This window comes from Pinus tabuliformis, chromosome 7 (assembly GCF_031772625.1).
Source record: "Pinus tabuliformis cultivar Carrire ecotype Pingquan chromosome 7, CPIR1, whole genome shotgun sequence".
Lineage (NCBI taxonomy): Eukaryota > Viridiplantae > Streptophyta > Pinopsida > Pinales > Pinaceae > Pinus > Pinus tabuliformis.
In genome coordinates this window covers 599249585-599272156 of record NC_142293.1, presented here as the reverse complement: position 1 = coordinate 599272156, position 22572 = coordinate 599249585, and the positions used below count along the sequence as shown (strand labels likewise).

The following is a 22572-nucleotide window of genomic DNA, read 5'->3' as shown; positions in this document are numbered from 1 at the left end:
TTGGGGGTCTTAATATAGCTCTATTATGTTCATGATAAAGCACAGTTTTATTATTAACTTTAACTGTTCTATTTCGCCAGTGGTTTGCTCCTTCGCATCAATCCAAAGGAACTAGACAGTGAGGCTCTTGCTTTATCTCCTTTATCACTTTGAGGCTCGTATCTCTGTTGGGATCCATGTTTGCGAAGATCTACCACAATCCTAAAAAAGTTGCAAACCAATCTCGTTTGCAAAAGATATTACAGTTTTGGGCTTGCCAGGAAGTTTAGGACAATGAAACTATGTATAGTTTAGCTGGAGCTGGATTGGCAAAAAGAATCCTCCGCGTAACAGCCATCTATTGGTCTAATAGGTACTTCTTTTGATTGCAGCAACTTGTAGCATTTTTTGTTTTCCATTGATATACAATTGTACACTAAGCTTGCCTCTGGTTTGGGAATTCGAGAAGCTTTTACTTAAAAACCTTTTTAATACACAAAGCAAAATTTTTTGGTGTTGAATACATAGTTCAGTACAGTTCAATGACAACTCAAGTTTTTGTAGCGCAAATCTATTGGTCGAATAGTTACTTCTTTTGACTGTAGCAGCTTGTTGCCTTATTCGGTTTCCATTGGTGTATAATTGTACACGTAAGTTTGCCTCGTTCATAAATTTCATAATCATATACGCAGGAACCTCCTCAATGGTTCTTAGTTTCACAAAGAAACTCCTAGTCATCAGCAAAGTGCAGTAACAACAACACAAATCTTTGGTGTTGAGTACACAGTTCAGGTCAATTGAATAACATCTTATCCCTATGCAGCCAAAGTCGTATCCCTGTATGTGGTATTTATCAATTTCTCACTGTTTTCATTTATCAGTGCCTATTCTGACCCATCTAGCTGCTCAATGGACTACTCAATCACCATATCTATCCCATGTAGCATTCATATCCATTTTTTCCACTAGGGCTTATAATAGGAATGTTTTCCTGAATTCAAATAGGAAGTGGGTGGCTTATTCCCATTTGAGCCCTTTGGATATCCTATAGTGATTCCTCTACTTTCATATATGCCTGGAAGAGTTACAAAGTTTTTCAAAGTTAAACCTTTAGAGAGCCAGGAAGCAAGATGATGGAAGGGCTGTTACAAGTTACAACAACAGAAATCTTTGGTGTTGAGTACATAATTCAGATCACTTGAATGACATCTCAGTCCTTTGCAGCCAATGCGGTATCCTTGTATGCGGTATTCAACAATTTCTTAGTGTTTCCCTTTATCAATGCCTACTCTGACCCATCTAGCTGTTCAATGGACTGCTGAACTGCCACATCTATCCCCTGTTAGCATTCATAACCATGTTTTCCACTAGGAATTATAATAAGAATGTTTTGTTGAATGCAAATAAGAAGCGGGTGTCATACCCACTTCTGATTCCTCTACTTTTATATATGCCTGGAAGAGTTACAAAGTTACTCTTCCAAAGTTTTTCAAAGTTAATCCCTTCTTGTGCCAGGCAACAAGATGATTGTTACAACAACACAAATCTTTGGTGTTGAGTACACACTTCAGATCAATTGAATGACATCTTAGTCCTTTGCAGCCAATGTGGTATCCTTGTATGCGGTATTCATCAATTTCTCAATGTTTCCATTTATCAATGCCTACTAATCCACCTAACTGATCAGTGGACTGCTCAACGGCCGCATCTATCCCCTGTTAGCATTCATATCCATTTTGCCACTAGGGATTATAATAAGAATGTTTTCCTGAATGCAAATAGGAAGCGGGTGGCATACCCTTTTGGAGCCCTCTGGATATCCTATAGTAATACCTATACTTTTACATTTGCCCGGAAGAGTTACAAAGTTTTCCGAAGTTCAACATTTAGATAGCCAACAACAAGACGATGAAAGGGAGTCAGCCTATATTATTGTTACAACAACACAAATCTTTGGCGTTGAGTACACACTTCAAAGTTCAAATCAATTGAATGGCATCTTAGTGGCGGACTCAACCGCCACATCTATCCGGTGTTAGCATCATATCCATTTTTTCCCAGTGGGATTATAATAAGAATGTTTTGTTTAATGCAAATAGGAAGCGGGTGGCATTTCCCCTTTTGAGTCCTCCGGATATCCTTTAGTGATTCCTCTACTTTTATATATGCTTGCAAGGGTTACAAAGTTTTTCAAAGTTAAACCTTTAGAAAGCCACACAACAAGATGATGAAAGGGAGCCAACCAAGTCATATAGGCGGTGATTGTATTCCACTCCCCTTTTCCTAATATGCAAGTTGTGATGTAGAAAATGGGACAAATCCATACGGAATCCAAGATCGACTAATGCGGGAAGGTTAGCATTGGAGCTTAATACATATTACAAAGAAAAGCATATCAAGCTATAATATATCAATGAGTGCCAGAGATTCAAAAAAGTTGGGCATTGGAGCTACTCTTGATCCCGATAAAGTGATCCAGGATTAACTAAGGCAGGAAGGTTGGGCATTGGAGCTATGGCTAACCTTAATGAAGTCAACCAGTACTAGGATATCTATACTTAAGCAAAATGGCTTAAGCTGTCATACATCAATGATTGCCATAGCTTATGTGGGATAATTGAAGTCCATCCTCTTTTTTACAGGTACTTGATAATGCTATGTAATTCGAACAGTTTGTAAGAATTTCCAAGTGCTTTGCAACAGACTATTTCGCAAAGCATCACTTGTGAAGTTCACAAAGCTGTAACAATTATTCATTTCAGATGGCATTATACAGTACATTTCTTAAATTGTTCCTCATTAAGCCCTTTCATGTATCTGTATAGAGTCTAGACTCCAACCCTTTCAGCTATTCAGTACACTGCACAACCACGACATCCATTGTCCATTGTTTCGTCCAGGGGTTACATTAGGAATGTTTTGAAAATGCCAAATAGGAAGTGGGTGCCTTAACACCCCTCTTCCCCTCTTTTCCCACCTTGATTCAACTTGTCAATATGGTTGGGTAGCAGTTAATATTCATGCAGTTGGTATTTCCCCTGTAGATTTTTAAAGATAAAGATTCTATATCTCTAGCTCTCTGGGACGCTGTTTTCATAAGTTTTTCTGAACGTTATTCCAGAAAATCATGACTCTTTACAACTTTGTTTTCTGAACTAGCTATTGGAATCAAAACATTGTTTGAACCAAAATTGGCCAGACTCGATTTTGGTCAAGAAGTTTGCATGTTTCAGTGAATTATGTACCCTGGCTTCCCAGTTTTTAAGCCAAGTCACGGAGAAGATTCTCCATTTTGGAGTTGCCAAGTCATTGTCGAGACTCTCCATGTGGTTTTGCTTTGATTTTTTTATTTTTTGGTTCCCTGTAAATCTCTTGGTGATTTTTTGAGTGAGTGATAGGATTTTGGCATTTGGATTTTTTGGGAAATTGTAGTATTGTGGAAAGAATCCTTTGTTCCAATGCTTATCTAGCAAATTAGCACCTTAGCACTTGTGTGAGGGACTGATGCTGACAGAAGCAATATTTTGTCTGTGGGCATTTGCCAATAGCAGAGATGAAGAACAAAAGAGTGCTCAACAAGCTAATCCTCCAAGACAAATTGGCATCTCCTTTGAGGATCTCAAGCAAAATTTTAAGGATGAAATTCCAAGGATGTTAGATTGAAGTCACTTCAGCAGGGTAATGCTTCAAATAATGAAACACTGGTGACAGGCTTGAAAGGAGTCGGAGGAGGAGCTGAACACAAAGATGTTGAGGCGAATATGTTCTTGCTTGTAAGTTTGATTCACCATTTTGAAGTTCTTACTTGTATTGGACCGGGATTCATTTATTCTATAAATTTGTCAAACATCAACTCTTATTGTATGGTGTATGAGCTGGTCCATAAGTAAGAATTACATGTGAATGCAGAACGTCCACAGATTGAAGAAAGTCCAGAAAAAATTCAACGGAGAATACCTTTTTTCCCTTGCTGTTTTTCTATCACATTTGTTACATGGTAGAAATGAATCCATATTAACAAGAATTTAAAACTGATCACCATTTTTTGAATATGGAAATGATACTTAAAGGGTGTACCCAAAAGTGCAAGTGTGGATCTTCGAGCTATTTGGGATTTGGACATTGCAGGGTTGAGTTCATTGAGCTAGTTTTAAAGTCTCTGTTCTATCTCAGCAATTGAGACAACGAAGAAGGGAAAAACGGCGGACAAAGTATGTATGGGGAATTTAACTGTTTGTTACAACATAATGTTATGGTTACAAAATTTACCTGTTTGTTACATGTTTGTTATATCATAACAATATTTTGTGTGTTCGTTTAAATTTAGAGTGATTGCAGGTAAAGGGAGGTGGAGCGTTGATGAAAGCACTGAATAGTTTTGTCTGAGAAAGATATGGCGCTCTAAAGCAAATGCAAAGGCAGAGGATGAGTTATGCTCTGGTGCAAGGCCCGTGTGTGTTCGTCCATGAAATCCTCCGTTGTATTTACTTGCACCATGTGTGTTCGTCCATGAAATCCTCCATTGTATTTACTTGCACCATGTGTGTTCGTCCATGAAATCCTCCATTGTATTTGTTTAAATACAATGGTTCTCCTCCCTTCTTAACTATACCTGGTTTGTGAACTTTGATCTCTACATATGATGTACTTTTACATATTATTATTCAAAAGTTTTTTGTTTAGAATTTCTCATAATATCTTTTAGTGTTTTTTTTAATATTTCTCATATTATTTTCTAATCTCTATTTAATATTTTTTTGTTTTCATTTTTGTTGGGTTTATGCGGTGAAGACATCTTATTAGTGCAATGGGGTGGTAAAGGTAGATGGAAAAGCATTGATGGCATTGCTCAAATATCCTTGTTTGAGAGGGATATGGGGCAATGCAGCAAAGTTCAGGTCGAGGGCGAGTTCTACATTTATTGACAAAGACTCATATTGTGGGTTTAGGAATGAAGCATATTTTACAGGTACAATGAGCGAGAAGGATAAGGAGTAGGAGGTATGTTGCATGCATGGTTTCATGTTAGTTGAACTTGACTCATTCGTTGTCACATTTTTATATCATGTGCTTCCTTAAATTTTTAAGGAAATGTATTGCAGGTAAAGGAAGGTAGATTGCTGATGAAACCATTGAAATCTCTGTGTGAGAGAGATGTGGGCTAGTGAGTAGACGTAAAGGAAAATGGTGAGTTCTGTTTTGCTTCAAAACCAATGTATGTTATGTGAATAAATATTCATCGATTCAAATAAAATGCTTCTTCTACCTCCTTTTCTGTTTAGGATTTGTGATTTTTAGTCTTTGCAATAGATTTTCCTTGATTTTGGATATTTCTCATGATATTTGTTTTTTTTTTTTGGATATTTCTTGTGTTTTTTTTGGATATTTCTTGTGATATTTTTGGCGTTTTTAAGACTTCTCATTATATATTTTTGTGTCGAAAGGCGCTCTCCAACCTAATATGGTAGAGATGTTGGTAGAGATGTTGCAACGTAATGTAATATCTTGTAAACATTTTTACTCAGCCAAATAAAAATAAAAATAAACCTATGTTAAACATTTTTACTTGGTTAAAATAAATTAAAAAAAACTATGTTAAAATAGAAATAATTTTAAACTAAAATAATAACGGTAACTTGACTCGTCAAGTTACCTGTGGTTTTTGAGCTCCGGGTTTATGAGAACCCATGCAATTCATGTGGAATATAATCTATTTAAAGGAGGAAATTAAACCAGTCTAGATCCATCTTAACTTCAAATCTACTAAGGGCAACTCCGGATCTACCAAGCGCCAAGAGGGATCAAATTTATTTCTTGAGATGCAAACCTCTTTTAGAGTGAACAAGAGATTTGATCCCTCAGCGCTTGGTAGATTGGTAGATCTGGAGTTAAGATGGATCTATCCCTCTCAGCACTTGGTAGATCCGCAGATCCGGAGTTAAGATGGATCTAGGCTAGTGGTATCTATTTACTGTTATATGCTTTGATTTCCCTGAGTCGAATGGTTGTTGAAATTAAGGCTTGTCCTAATGAGTCATATTTTGTGGATATAGGGTTTGATGCGGAGCCATCAAGTGGGTGAGGGCAAAAGCAGAAGTGTATTCGTTGCATGTGTGTTTGGTAAATTTCAATATTATGCAGTGGGTCACTGCTAAAATCTATTATGTAGAGGTAGAGGCGAAGGTGAGTTATATTATTGTCCAAAATCAATTTATGGTCTGCTATAAAATATTTTCCATTTAAAATATAATCGTTCTGCTTCCTCTTATAATTTTTGTTGTTTGCATAGGATGTGGCAAAGGTGAGCTATATTTTTGTGCAAAAACAATTTATGATATGCTATGAAATAATCTTTGTTTAAAATATAATGGTTCTGATTTTTGTTGTTTACATTGGAAAAATATAATCGTTCTGCTTCCTCTTATGATTTTTGTGCAAAAACAATTTATGATATGCTATGAAATAATCATTTTTGTTGTTTAAATAGGAAAAATATAATCGTTCTGCTTCCTATTATGATTTTTTGTTTACATAGGATGTGGCAAAGGTGAGCTATAATTTTGTGAAAAACAATTTATGATCTGCTATGAAATAATCTTTGTTTAAAATATAATGATTCTGATTTTTTATTTACATAGGAAGTGGCAAAGGTGAGCTATATTTTTGTGCAAAATAAATTTATGATCTGCTATGAAATAATCTTGGTTTAAAATATATTGTTGGGGTAGGATGTACTTGCATAAGATTACTCATAAGATTGTACATATCTAAGATCTCTTATCAAATATTTTAGTCTCTATTTAATACTTATCTATTTTCTATTTTGATGTGCAGGGTGATCTTGGTTGGCCATGGACCCTTTTTAGGGTTGAAGAGCCGGGTCTATCTGTTATTTCTATTTCTTCATTTTCTTTTTGTTATTTTTGTTGTTTTTTGTTATTGTTGTTCGTATTTTTTTACCGTTGGTGTTTTTTTTTTATTGTTTCTTGGTGGCTTTTTTGTATTTGTGAGCATGGCCATGCTAATTTGTGGTTTAGTATTTATTTATTTATTTTTGCTGAATTTTTTTCTTTATCTTTGGGAATAGTTCTTGTTTTGGGTTCCGTTGGTGGCCCGTTGGTGGCAAAACTAAGGTGGGCCTTAATTACCTATATTTTGGGTTTAGTGCTAAAAACACACAGAAAGGCGAAGGAAAAGGTGAAGGAGGTGGGCCTTAACTACCCATATTTTGGGTTTAGTGCTAAAAACAAACCGAAGGTGAAGGAGGTATGTATGGGGAATTTACTCATTTTCTGTTACATGATTTTATGGTTCTATGTCATTTTAATTGTTTGATAATTATTTTCTCCAGATATATAAAAATTATGTATGGGGAATTTACTCATTTTCTGTTACATGATTTTATGGTTCGATGTCATTTTAATTGTTTGATAATTATTTTCTCCGAACAGATATATAAAAAGTTATATAAGTATATGCATTTAAGCATTTCAATACATATAGCATCATAACATAATAAGGTTAAAAAACTGGGCTGAGAAAGATCAAAACTTTCAGCCCAAAACAGTCCAAAAAAATGCTGTTCTGTCGATCATCCTGTCAAAAATCCCAAAAAAAAGAAGTATTTTTGCCTCCTCATCTACTGACTGTCACTGTCTATACCAATATATTATATCATGTGTGTTTGTTTAAATTTAGAGGCAATGTGGGTAAAAGATAATAATTGGAATCTCTATGCATTAACAAAAATTGCCTAGAATTGAGTAGAGTTCGTCGATATGGATGATTAAAATAAAATTTCTAACCCTATTTCTTTTCTTATCCTTTCTGCAAAAAAATCATTTCCTTTCTGCAAATAAATAATTTTATTAATATTTCAGAGAAGAAATCAAATACACTTCGACTAGCTTTTCGTCCCATGTTCCACTCAATTACCCCCATAAGGAGAATTTACAATCTCACCCTTTTTAAACCAAAATTTTCAACCACCTTTCTGCAAATAAATAATTTTATTAATATTTCAGAGAAGAAATCAAATACACTTCGACTAGCTTTTCCTCTCATGTTCCACTCAATTACCCCCATGTTCCACTCAATTACCCCCATTAGGAGAATTTACAATCTCACCCTTTTTCAACCAAGTTTTCAACCACACCATTGCTTAACTACTGACTAGTCCAAACTGAGCTGATACAATAATATTCTAGTTTTCATCCTTGAATGACCTTAAGCATATTCTAGTTTTCATCCTTGAATGACCTTAATCAACATAAACATAAAATAACATCAAAAAAGAATTTTTTGTACTTCAACTAGCTATTCACCTATGTTCCACTCAACTACCCCATTCAAAACAATCTTACCCTTTTAAAACCCAATTTTCGACCATGCTATTGCTTAATTTTCGACTACTCCAAATAGAGCTAACATAATTTTCGACTACTCCAAATAGAGCTAACATAAAAACATTCTAGTTTTCATCCTTGAATGACCTTAAGCAAACTAAACCTAAGAGAACATTAAAAGAGAATTATTGCTTAACTTTCGACTACTCCAAATAGGTCTAACATAAGAACATTCTAGTTTTCATCCTTGAACGACCTTAAGCAAACTAAACCTAAGAAAACATCAAAAGAGAATTTTATGTATCCCTAGAAAGGCAAGGGAATGTTGTCCTTTATCTCTTGTTTGATAAATGTTCCTTCTAGAATTGAGATAGCCTCTTTAGATAAAATATCAACATTTTGGCTGAATTCCTTATATATACGAATGAACATTTCATACAGATTATTTTTCAAACATTGAATTCTCTTTTGATAAAATATCAACATTTTGGCTGAATTCCCTATATATACGAATGAAGATTTCATTCAAATTACTTTTCAAACAATGAATTGTACTCATGGTGGGACTTGGACAGAAATTTTGAAGGTCTGCCACTTACCCCACTCTAAAATAATTTTGGAGTTCCAAGTGAAGCCTTTTCATAAAATATCAACATTTTGGCTGAATTCCCTATATATACGAATGAAGATTTCATTCAAATTACTTTTCAAAAAATGAATTCTGCTCATGGTGGGACTTGGACACAAATTTTGAAGGTTATGTCTGCTACTTACCCCACTCTAAAATAATTTTGGAGTCTCCAAGTATCTGAAGCCTTTTCACACCTTATGGTTTGCTACTGCTTTTAACAAAAGCCATAAAGCATAAAATTTTGTTTAGTTATTCATTCTGATCCTTGCTCTATGAAAATTTCATTTATCACCGCACAAAGAAAATCTAGCGCACACAAATTTTACACATTTATTTTTGGACAAATGTCCTTGGAAAAACCCAATGTGGAGAAATTGGTGCAACAGTGAGGGTTTTTATTATTATGCAACAACGAAATTCTAGATGCTGAAAATTGACAATCCACAACAAGAAAATTTGGCAAAGATATTCCCTAAGCAACCCCGACACTTGCGCTGCCTGAACTCGCGTTCCCGCACTCGCATTCCTAGGAATAACTCAGCCTCATGCTGTTGCCTCCCCAAATCCAAAATCTTCTTTTGGAACACTGTCCCTACCCCTCATTGACACTGCATACCTCTCTGGCTCGAACTCTACTGTTGCTAACTCGATCTGCACAAGGAACCGCTGCTCAAGTGTCTCCTCTCCATCACCTCATGGATCCCTTCTTATATCATCTTGTTGGGACTCCAATGGCTCAGATCATTTATGGATCGATGTGGTGTGAGATTTTAGAGAATTGTTACCTTGACTTAATTAATAATGATTAATTAACTAGTTTTCCTAAGTTTAGACTCATGAAACATTAAAAGTAGCTTAATAATCTAATTAAGCCATCTTTAGGTGGAATTTCTAGAAACGATTTTTGGGTTATGGAGATTTCATGTATTCTAGCCTCTTAACCAAGTTTCGTGACTAGAACACATCCAATGCTACAAAAACTAACACTCCCTCTTAGTGAGCACTGTGTTCTAGTGTTGCACATCTTGCCACAACACCCTGTCTCTGTACCATCTCTTGTCACACTGCTGATGTCTGGCCATATTGCCCACCAACTACTGCGCAATGGATGTTGCATCCGTGCAGCTGTTGACACTGCCATACAGCTGCCAACCCTGCATCTGCACTGCAACTTCCTCTCATCTGTTGTTGTTGCAACTGCAACTACTGTAACTGAGAAGCATCCAAAATACTGAATCAATTGTGTTTAGTATGATACATCTGTCTTCTGAGTCATGACTGCTACTAGCCTCTGCACTGTCACTGAAGAATCTGTGATGCTGCTAACTCTGCACTGAGACACCTGCTCTATTGTCAACACTGCACTGTGCTCCTCAGAATTTGACTGCCACTAGTCTGCAACTATCACTAGGAATTTGGCTTCATCACTGACATTGATCCATCTTGCTACTGAATATTGTAGGCCCTCGTAGCAAGGTAATGATCCATGAGGAGGACACCTCAAGGATCTTGCCCAATCTTTGCAGTTCTAGACTACAACTCCATGTCGCCCATAGTTTTAAAAACCGGCCTAGCTAACTGGTTACTGGTCTAACCGGCCGGTTAGCAGGCCCACCGGTTGGAACCAGAGCAAAAACCTGATTTAGGAGGCTGGATGGCGAGAAATGGGCCCTAACCGGTCCTAACGGGCTGGTTTAGGACAGAACCCGCCAGTTTGTGGTCAAACCGGCTGGTTACTTACCATACTCGCGGAGGACCCACACAACAGCTTATCCAAGGTGGTTTAGGGTTTTTGGAGGGAAAGTAAGGGTCATTTCCCTTCAAAAACACCCTCTCCAAGCTTTTAAGATGCTCTTCTCCCTCTCATTTGTCTCACACATCTCATTTGGAGTGTTTGTGACTTTGCTTAGGAGCTTGGAGAGTGTTGAGTTTTCTTGGAGTAGTGGAACAACAGAGTTTAAGCTAAGTAGTAGTCATCATGCCTCCAAAAGCCAGAGATATTGCATCGGCTCATTGTGATAGGATTGATGGCAAAATGATCTGCAAATATTGCCAAAAATCCATTGAAGGAGGGGATATTAACAGGTTCAAGCAACACTTGGTTGGGATAGGAGGCCATGTAAAGCCATGTGGAGCACCAAATGAAATAATAGGGCATATTAGGGCAGAATAGCTTCAGAAGTTTGAGACTCAAGTCACTGAACCAATAGAGAAGTTTGTGACTGCAAAGTTTGGGAGTCGAGACTCATCCAACTGAGTTTGATCACGAGTCTCATGAGAAGTTTCAAGTGATAATGTTGATCACTATTATCATATATGTAGACTTGAGTCTTGTAGTAGGCCACTGGCCCCATTGTTTGTAGGCTTTGTTTTTGCACTCTAGAGACCGTTTAGAGCCTCATTGCTTATGTATTTTGTCGATGATATGTATTGCACTCGGTGCCATTTTGATAATATTCACCTTTACATGGTATATAAATGAGCAATCTTTGCATATTTTGTCTCTATTGGCTTGGAATCATGGTTTTAAATCTTAAAAATAGTTTTTTTCATTAAAAGTTAATTATTTAATTTATTTTTCTAAAACCGGTTTGTTTAGACCAAACCAGTCCCGGTTAGACTGTTTCTGGTTGGTAAACCTGTTCATTAGGTGGACCGGTCCGGTCATCAGTTCCAGTTTTAAAAACATCGATGTCACCCCACCTCACTCTTGGAGGTATGGCTTCCATCATGGAAAAAATTGATCTATTCATACTGTTGCTGCTACTGCTGCTTCCACATTGCTGTTGCAACTATTGCAATAATAAGTTTAATCTCCCCAGATACTGAAGTACTAGCTTCCATAGGGTTTCTCCTTCTGAAACTAGACTCCCTATGAGTCTCCATCTCCCTGCTCCGTCCTGGCAACTCACACTAGAAACTGGACTGCGAAGTTCTGCGCTATGAACCTTATGGCTGGAACTGCACCTACATACTGCAACTAGGCAATTCACACTGCCTTTGTCACTGCATCTAGCTCTGCAACTGTCTCCCAGGTACTGACTGCAACTAGATTTGCAATTGTCTAATGACAGATTGCATTTGCTGACACTGAACCTGCTACTATGATATTGTGGGCTCCTGTAGCAAAGGTGATGGTCCCACTGCAACAATCCAGAATTGATCTCACTGATCTCCTTATCCTTGTTGCAACTGCATTGGACCCTGCCCATTATGGCAGACTGGAGTCTTATACTCCTCTTGGATCTGGTGCTCCAATATCTCCTTTCAAGCCTAGTCCCTGGCTGGGACCCTTCCTTTCTTTGCAACTTGCACTTCCTCTGGCATCTGCCTGCCTCCGACAACTGGAAGTCGATCTGCTCCCCATATCTGCATTTTGGTTGCACAACCTCCTTTGGCAATCTCGTATGAACATCCCTGCAGAGCTACAAAATTTGGAAACTCAAAACTAGAGGCTAGATTTGGAAATATCCCTCTTCCTTTGCTTGGCTGTTGAATCTGCTACTCGCACTTCCTTCTAGAGTGAGAAGATTTGCTCACAGCGACTGCCAATCTGCAACTGGGAAAATCAATCTTCTGAAACTTGAAGTTCCCTAAGAGAAATCTTACCTCTGCTGTGTGTGCTTTTCTCTTCCACCTGATGCTGATTTTGCAACTGCAAACTGCTGCAAAACCCTTTGTATCCAAGCAGGAATTTGCTTAGTGAAAATCTGAGCTGTTGCTGCTCCCTCTGATCGCTGGAATCACTATCCCGGGCAACTCAACTTTTCTGCAAACCTGCAACTGAAAATCGAACCCTAGCCCCAGTAAGTGAAAATTTGAGCTGTTGCTGCTCCCTCTGATTGCTGGAATCACTATCCCGGGCAGCTCAACTTTTCTGCAAACCTGCAACTGAAAATTGAACCCTAGCCCCAGTAATTTGGCCTGCCTGTCTGGGTACTACGCAACTTCTGAGAATTTCGGCCTGCTGCTCCCACTGAACAACTTAATTACCTCCTCCGCTTTTGAGCTTCCCGACTGATCACTCACACTCTGATACCATGTGAAAATTTCATCTATCTTAGCAACTGAAAATTATCTTTCTAATTGTTAATTTATTTAACAATTTGTCTGTTGTTAGCTATGGCAAATACCAAATAATTCACATTGATTTCACAAATAAACTGTGGAAGAAAATAGCGTTGGAAACTGAGAAAATCTAGCGCACACATAAATTTTACATAGTTATTTTTGGACACACACATAAATTTTATATAGTTATTTTTGGACAATGTCCCTAGGAAAAACCCAATGTGGGAAAACCGGTGCAACATTGAGTGTTTTTATTATTATGCAACAATGAAATTCTGAGTATAATCTGGATGTCAAAAACTGGCAATCCACAACAAGAAAATTTGGCAAAGACATTCCTGCATGCGCCTTCCTACACACTCACGCGTTCCTAGATAACTCGGCCTCTTGCTACTGCCTCTCCGGATCTGGAAATCTTCCTCTGGATCAGTGTCCCTGCCCCTCACTGACACTGCGTCCCTCTCTGGCTTGAACTCTACCGCTGCTAGCTCGATCTGCACAAGGAACTACTGCTCAAGTGTCTCCTCTCCATCACCACATTGATCCCTTCTTATATCTTCCTGTTGGGACTCCAACGACCAAGATTATATCTTAATCGATGACTTAGATCATTTCTGGATCGATCCGTGTGAGTTTCTAGAGAATTCTCACCTTGACTTAATTAATTCAGATTAATTAACCATTTTTCCTAAGTTTAGGACTTAGGAAACATTAAAAAGTAAATTAATAATCTGATTAAGCCATCTCATTTTCAGAAATGATTTATGGGTTATGGAGATCTCATGTATTCTAGCCTCTCCACCAAGTTTCGTGACTAGAACACATCCGATGCTACAAAAACTAACATGCTCCATATTTTAGAGAGAACACGTATTCTTGAGAAAACAAAGAGCTTTCAATCTACACTCGCTTGTACTGCAGTACCTTGGCAGACTTTGTCAAGATAACCTCATGGGTTGGTAAGATCTATTTTGGGCATTTGGAGATTCCTCCTACGTTTTTAGGGATTTCTTCCTTCCCTTAAGGAAATTTTGACCTGGGGTGAGATGTTCAATACCATCCACTTTCTCATAAAAAATAGTCTTATTTCGAGTTCAACCAAATACCCTAGATGTCATAAACTCTCCCTTATGAAAGATGTATTTCTTCCTTCCCTTAAAGGAAATTCTGACTGGGGTGAGATGTTCAATACCATCCACTTTCTCATAAAAAATAGTCTTATTTCGAGTTCAACCACTTTCTCATAAAAAATAGTCTTATTTCGAGTTCAACCAAATACCCTGGATGTCATAAACTCTCCCTTATGAAAGATGTAGCTTCATCCACTATTCAATCTTCAATTCTTTCCAAAAATGTAGATTGAGACCACTGACCTTGTACTTTGAAGGGTTGGAGCACCTCTTTTTAAATAACCTTTGCAAAATAACATTGAAGAAAGAGGTGGTATATGGTCTCATAATTCATTGTCATTTTTACTACTTTGAAGGGTTGGAGCACCTCTTTTTAAATAACCTTTGCAAAATAACATTGAAGAAAGAGGTGGTATATGGTCTCATAATTCATTGTCATTTTTACAGAAGCACACTCGACATCAACTCTCCCTTATGAAAGATGTAGCTTCATCCACTTTTCAATATTCAATTCTCTCCAAAAATGTAGATTGAGACCACACTCAACATAAACTCTCCCTTATGAAAGATGTGTTCATCCACTATTCAATCTTCAATTCTCTCCAAAAATGTAGACCACACTCGACATAAACTCTCCCTTATGAAAGATGTAGCTTCATCCACTATTCAATCTTCAATTCTCTCCAAAAATGTAGATTGAGACCACACTCGACATAAACTCTCCCTTATGAAAGATGTAGCTTCATCCACTATTCAATCTTCAATTCTCTCCAAAAATGTAGATTGAGACCACTGACCTTGTACTTTGAAGGGTTGGAGCACCTCTTTTTAAACAACCTCTGCAAAATAACATTGAAGAAAGAGGTGGTATAGGGTCTCATAATACAATGTCATTTTTACAGAAGCACACCCGACTTCCATTCCAACTTCATTTTTAATCGTTATCTCACATCATAATTTTATTTGTCAATGGCATCCATAGGAAAGTCTAGATAAGGGCCTTCTATCTTCTGCCTTCCACAACCAGTGCCTAGCTTTTGCCACATTTTCACTCATCTTCGCTTCATATCCTAACTTTGTGGTCATAACCCCTATAGTGACATTCCTCGTCCAACATAATTCATTTTCATGCTCCATAAGAGAAACAATGCTATGTTTAAGGTTAGTAACACATATTGCGGCCATTAACATCCCAAATGACATTGTAGTTCCAAATCTTTAGCAAGTTTCCAAACCGGAATTTAGGAAGATCTAGATAAGGGCCATCTATCTTCTAAGTTGCCTTCCACCACGAGTGCCTAGCTTCTCCCACATTTTCAGTCATCTTTGCTTCATATCCTGTCATAACCCCTTGGGTTGCTCGAAAGGTATTTCTGAGTGGAGAAAACTCCCAAAAAAAACCTTTCCGAGTGGAGAAAACACACAAAAAGAGAGCTTGTGGGCAAGACACCCAAAGTTTGGGGTTTTGATCCAAAGGAATGGGCTTGGAACCCATGGAAGGTAATTTTATATTCTAATTTGTTGTTGAGTGGTGAAGTGGGTTCTCTTGAAGGACAAAGAGGGTTCCTAAGTCACCTAAGGGAAAAGTATAAATATAAGCCAATGGATAGGTTTAGTATCACAAGTGAGGAGGACTTCACTTGTAAGAGAGGAGGCTAGAAGGACTTAGCCTAGGCAATCAAAGGAGGGGCAAGCAACCCTAGAGAAGCAACAACAAGCATAGGAGGAGGCCGAGTTTGTGTTATGGTTAGTAAAGGAGTAGGCCGCAGCTGGAGCAAGTGATCAGAGGTTTGTTCTAGCTAGATAAGGAGGATCAAGCCCTAGTTTGAGTGCTTGTATAGTAAATTTGAGGAGGGCCGAAGTCTGATCAAGAGAGTCAAGTTTTGTTGTTGGTATGGATAGCAAGAAGAGGGACGCAAAACTAGAACCAAGGGTTGAAGATTGCGAAAGAAGGCTACATGAAGGGCTGAGTGTTTAGGAAGGAGGCTGAGACTAAGGTTGATGCAGGTTGTAGAAAATAAGGGCAGGACAAGTTGAAAAGGAGGTTGGTTAGTGTTGTTGTGGCAGCAGTGAGGGTTAAGGGAGGCTTGTTAGGAAAGGTTGCAGCCTAGAACCCTAAGTCGAGAACAAAACAAAGGAGGCCAAGGTTGTTGTAGAAGGATGCAAGTGGTGTTAGAACTGGCTGCAACTTGGTTAGGGCAAGGCCGAAGCCTAAAGGAACAAGCCGTTGTTGAAGAAGGGCACTTGTAGTAGGTTTAGGGTTGGCTAGAACAGGAAATGAGAGCTGACAGAAGTCTGGATAGAGCTGGCAGAAGTCTGGATAGAACTGGCAAAGATCTGGATAGGGCTGACAGAGGTTGGAGGCCTACCAAAGGACTGGTAGGGCTGATAGAAAGGTACAACAAGGCTTTTATGATGACTATGTGTTAAAGGAACAAGCGTAGGTGACTCAAGTTCTTACTGGTTGTATTTTTGTAGGCGAAGGACAATTGATTGTATTTATTTGTTGGGATGGACTAAGCCTCAACCCTAGTTAGATTGGTCAAAGGATTGACTGTGTATATTAGCTTTGTACTGGGGTTTGTCAAGGGCCATGATCCCTGGTATGGGAGCCCTAATGTTTTCTTATTGAAGGACTAATAATGAACGCGTTTTGGGCTATAAATATCGTGTACTATCATTGATCTGTTTGCTATTATATTCTGCTATGCAAAGTTGCTATTGTTGGGCACTTCTAGTGTGTTTGTGTTCCTAGTTAGGGCATAGACCAAACCTATGGGTGCGTGGAAATTCCAACATGGTATTAGAGCTACTTTGAAGGGCAACTAGATTAGAGTGTGCACAGGTGTTAGCTCTAGGAGGGAGCTGTGAGACTGTTGCAGAAAGCAACAATGTTGCCAAGTGAGTTAGCTAGACATGGAACAAAAGGTTCAATAGAGAACATGGAGATGTGGTATTTACTACTTTGGTGACGAGGCAAGATGCCAAGTCTCGTGGATCGGTGGAGAACTCGATGTACAATAGTATGTTGTGTGGCAGGTTGCTGATATGTCAAAGTATGTTGAGATAGTTCAAGTGCCTTGGTAAGCAGTGCTATGGCTTGGACGAGATAGCTTTGTGTGGATGGCGAGATAATTTCTTCATTGGGTTGTAGAGTTGCACATCGAATAGTGGAGCCATGTGCATATGAGGTGTTTGACACAGTTTAATTTTTGTTGTTGAGTGGTGAAGTGTGCTCTCTGGAATGACAAAGAGGGCTCCTAAGTCACCTATGGAAAGAGTATAAATATAAGCCAATGGAGAAACTTAGTATCACAAGTGAGGAGGACTTCACTTGTAAGAGAGGACGCTAGAAGGACTTAGCCTAGGCAAGCAAAGGAGTTGTAAGCAACCCTAGAGAAGAAGTAACAAGCATAAAAGGAGGCTGAGTTTGTGTTCTGGTTAGTAAAGGAGTAGGTCGTAGTTGGAGCAATTGATATGAAGTTTGTTCTAACTAGATTAGGAGGACCGTGCCCTAGTTTGAGGGTTGGTATAACAAATATAAATATGGCCAAAGTCTGATCAAGAAAGTCGAGTTTTGTTGTTGGTCTGGATAGAAAGAAGAGCGTTGTAGACCTAGAACTGAGGGCTAAAGACTGAGAAAAGGTTGCAGGAAGTGCCGAGTGTTTAGGAAGGAGGTCGAGATTGAGGTTGATGCAGACCATAACTAATAAGGGTAGGCCAAGTTGAAAAGGAAGTTGGTTAGTGTTGCTGTAGCAACAGTGAGGGCTAAGGGAGGTCTTTTAGGGTAGGGCTGCAGCCTAGAACCTTAGGCTTGGGACAAAACAAAGGAGGCCATGGCTATTGTGGAAGGCTACAAGTGGTGTAGGCTTGGGACAAAACAAAGGAGGCCATGGCTGTTGTGGAAGGCTACAAGTGGTGTTAGAGTTGGCCGCAACCTAGTTAGGGCAAGGCTAAGGCCTAAAGGAGCAAGCTGCTGTTGAAGAAGGGCGCTCACAGTAGGTTTAGGCTTGGCTTAAGCAACAAAGGAGAGTTGATAGAGGTTGGAGGCTTACCGAAGGATTGTTAGGGCTGAAAAAAGGTACAACAAGGCTTGTATGATGACTGTGGGCTAAAGGAACAAGCCAAGGCGAGTCAAGTTCTTGCTAGTTGTATTTTTGTAGGCGAAGGACAACTGATTGTATTTATTTGTTGGGCAAATGAGAGTCTGATGGACTAGGCCTCAACCCTAGTTGGATTGGTCAAAGGATTGACTGTGTATATTAGCTTTACATTGGGGTTTGTAAAGGGTCATGATTCTTGGTACAGGAGCCCTAAGGTTTTCTTATTAAAAGACTCATAAGGAATGTGCTTTGGGCCATAAATATTGTGTATTGTTATTGATATGTTTACTATTATATTCTGTTGTGAAAAGTCGTTTAATGTTGGGAGCTACTAGTGTGTTTGTGTTCCTAGCTAGGGCATAGACCAAACCTAGGGTGCATGGAAATTCCAACATGGTATGAGAGCTACTTTGAAGGGAAGCTAGATCAAAGTGTGCACAAGTGTCAGCTCTAGGAGGGAGTTGTGAGACTTGCAAAAAGCAGTAGTGTTGCCAAGTGAGTTGGCTAGACATGGAACAAAAGGTTCAACAAAGAACATGGAGATGTGGTCTTGACTAGTTTGGTGACGAGGCAGGATGGGAATTCTGTTGAATTGTGTAGCTTGGGAGGTACTCCACAAGCCTAGGAGTTGGGTTTGTGAGAAGTTTGGTCACAAAAGGCTTTGTGGGCAAAGAACCCAAGTAGAGGGGGAGGTTTAAAATCTAAAAAGAAATTAAAAGGAAAATTAATATTTCCCAAGGTCTAAGTGGACAAAACCCCAAGACCTAGAGGGCTCTTAAGAGGCCTAAGGAAGAGCTATTTACAGAGGCCTAAGGGAAGGCTAGAGAATCAAGTGGGAGGAGCTCATTTGATCATGAGGCTAGGAGAGATGTAGTCTAAGGAAAGGCCAAGTTGAAGGCTAAGCATGGGCTGCAAGTAAGGCTGAGTTTGTACATCAAGGGCATTCGATGATGAGGAGGGGGCCAAGTCTGAAGAGCCGCAAACCAAAAAGAGTTAGTTGGAAGCTGAAGGAGGCCAAGGTTGGAGTTCTTCTTCCAAGATCTGATCTGAACGAGTTAGGAGATTTGTAGGTCGAAATTGGAAGTGTAGATCTTTACATATGTTGGTACAAAATCCTCATAGATTTGGCTGCAGAGAAGGCCGAGATAGCTGATCTAATGTAGGAGTTGGGTTGCACAAGGAAAGACATCAACACAAAGATAAAAGGGGTTTGTGAGAGGGGTTTTGGCACTGGTACAAAGAGTATTAGAGGCCGATTTTGGGGCACACGTGTAGCTGGAATAGGTGCCCTAAAAGAGGCCGGAAAAATCAGAGAAATGCATAACACGACTCTAAGATGGTACAACAAGGCATCTTAGGAAAGGTATGGTTGATTTGGCTCCCGTGATTGATCCAATGCCAAGTGATGGAGGGTTGTCCTAAAGAGTTTAGGACAGAAGTTGCAGGTCTTAGATTGGGGCTATTCTAGTGATGTCGCAACCATGTTTCTCTATCAAGTAATTTGATTTTGTGAAGCCTCAGTTCAGATTTGGAGGGAAGGGCTGAGACCCTAAAGGAGAAGCTAGTTTTGCTGGTGTATTCCTAAGATTAGGGCCGCTGGTGTATACACAAGTCTTGTGTATGTGCTTGTCCTTTGTGAGGTTAAAACATTTTAAGGGTGAACTAAAGCAGAGGAGAAGGAACAAAGCAGAGGGTTGATGGATTGAGTGGAAATATGGGTTTATGGAAGTTTGCTCATAGATCATGAGCAACAGCCGATCTGTGCATTTTGAGAAACAAATTGCAGAATTGAAGGAAAAGTATTTGTAGCCTTAGATCAATCAAGGAGTGATTGTGTGTGGGTAGTTTATTGGCCCTAAACAGTGATAGAAGAGGTTAATTTGTCACAAATATGGGGCAGAGATGTGTAGGCCCTAGGATCACAAGAAGGTTGACAAGTGGGCAAATTTGGAAGAGTGAGCACTGTTCACAAACAAAGTTGTGAACAGTGCAGGATGCAGACCTCAAGTACACGGTCATGAAAGGAGTCAATGAGCTGCTAGGAGGCAGATCTATGAGCCCTAGTTCAGAAGTTGCAAATGGACAAACTTTAGTGAAGTAAGGGAAGTTCTAGAAGATCCAATGAGAAATCATCGTAATGGAACAGTAGAGATACTAGTGGCCAAATCCATGAGCCAAAGTTCAGTGGCACAAAAGGAGTTGCATTCGTTGATAGTGGCTAGATGGAGTGATCAACAATTGGGAGGCAAAAGGACCTGCCAAATGTGCTCAGGACGTGGAATAAAAGGGCTGTGCGTGGCCTCCATTAGCAAGTAGGTCAAGCGTTTTCTTGTTCAGTGTAAATTGGTTGTCAAAGTGATCGACACCAAGCCCTAGTTGTGTCCTTGTATTAGGGCTGTATGTAAGGGCCATGATCCTTGGTACGAGAGCCCTACTACTGTTGCATTCTAGATTGTAATATGACAAGTGGTGGGTTTGAAAAAGTTAAAAATTTTCATGTGCATTAGTTGATTCATTGATGTTGTATATTCTTCTCTACAAAGTATATGTGTTGTGCATTTGAGTGTGTTTGTGTAAGATATTTTAAGACCTAAACAAGATTCTTGAGTGTCGTGGAAATTCAACAAGTTCTGGTGGATTGGTGGAGTACTCTGTGCACAACAGTATGTTGTGTGGCAAGTTGTATGTTGTGTGGCAGGTCGTTGGATCGACTTTTGTTGACTTGTCAAAGTATGTTGAGACAATTCATGTGCTTTGGCTTGAAGGAGATAGATTCATGTGGATGGCAAGATGATTTCTTCATTGGGTTGCAAAGTTGCACATCCAACAGTAGAGCCATGTGCATATTAGGTGTTCGACCCATGATGATGAGGACACTTGCAAAGTTGAGTTGCGGTGACCTAGAGTAGACTAGGCCTAGTGTTCAACTGTAGCTCAGGATTGACCTTGAAAGGACACAAGTTCAGTTGCAACACTTCCTGGGAGGGAAAGCAATTTGTGCCAAGGGACAATTGTGTAGGCTCAAAGGGAGTTTGGCTTCAGAGGGAGACGACAAAGGAGAGTTGGCCACCCAGTGGAAGTCTAACCTTCATGTTGAAGCAAGAGAGTAGAGTCTTCTAGGTCATGCAAGGAAAGTCACGAACCATGCAAGGATAATTGTGGTACATGCAAAGAAAGTCATAGACCATGCAAGAATAGTCATGGTGCAAGCAAGGAAAGTCATGGTACATGCAAGGATAGTCATGAACCATGTAAGGAAAGTCATGATCATGCAAAGAGAAGACATGGCACATGTAAGGAAAGTCATGGCCATGCAAGGAAAAGTCATGGAGTTGGAGATTTCTAGGAGTATGTGATCATGCAAAGAGAAGACGTGGCACATATAAGGAAAGTCATGGCCATGCAAGGAAAAGTCACAGAGTTGGAGATTTCTAGGAGTATGGTATCTTCGAAAATAAGAATGTGGTCACGGATCAGATTCAAAGGCAAGGTCACTTCTAGCTAGTGGTGGAAACACTTTCCTCACTAAGAGGGAGTGTTGAAATTTGGGTAGTTTGGAAGGTATTTCTGAGTAGAGAAAACCCACAATAAGAGTGTTGAAATTTGGGTAGCTTGGAAGGTATTTCTAAGTAGAGAAAATCCACAGAAAGAATGCTTGTGGGAAAGACACCCAAAGTTTGTGGGAAAGACACCCAAAGTTTGGGGGTTTGAGACACCCAAAGTTTGGGGGTTTGACCCAAAGGAATGGGCTTGGAACCCATGAAAAGTAATCTTATATTCTAATTTGTTGTTGAGTGGTGAAGTGGGATCTCTTGAAGGACAAAGAGGGCTCGTAAGTCACCTATGGGAAAAATATAAATATAAGCCAATGGAGAGGCTTAGTATCACAAGTGAGAATGACTTCACTTGTAAGAGAGGAAGCTAGAAGGACTTAGCCCAGGCAAGCAAAGGAGCCATAGGTAGCCCTAGAGAAGAAGCAACAAGCATAGGAGAAGGCCGAGTTTGTGTTTTGGTTAGTGAAGGAGTAGGCCACAGTGGGAGCAAGTGATTCGAGGTTTGTTCTAGCTAGATCAGGGGGACCGATCCACCCTCACCATATGATGGATGAGCGAGAAATCCGTTCGAATGCCGAAAATGCGGCCATTCATTCATTATATATGTAATTACGGTGAATGAATGAGATATGTAATGACTATTTCCTGAATTCAATCATGAATGAGATATGTGTGTCCGGTCTGTTATGTAATTGCGCATTTCTGCCGTAATTATGCTTTCGTAGTTTGAGGGCTGATATATCATATCTGAGGCAGGGC

The 22572-nt window shown here is 39.3% G+C and overlaps 1 protein-coding gene across 2 annotated transcripts in view; it reads left to right on the top strand.

Annotated features, from left to right (window-relative positions):
* Positions 1–22572, top strand: part of LOC149248853 (uncharacterized) — a 41531-nt gene that overhangs the window by 16767 nt on the left and 2192 nt on the right. For both annotated transcript variants that reach the window (XR_016266703.1, XM_089458566.1), the window contains exons 6-11: positions 3531–4190; positions 4307–4594; positions 4771–4980; positions 5082–5166; positions 6033–6162; positions 6814–7245. Coding sequence is in view for 1 of the 2 variants with exons in the window: in XM_089458566.1 (XP_089314692.1) it covers positions 6115–6162; positions 6814–7245 (480 nt within the window). In the remaining variant the exon portion in view is untranslated. The remainder of the gene's footprint in view (positions 1–3530; positions 4191–4306; positions 4595–4770; positions 4981–5081; positions 5167–6032; positions 6163–6813; positions 7246–22572) is intronic.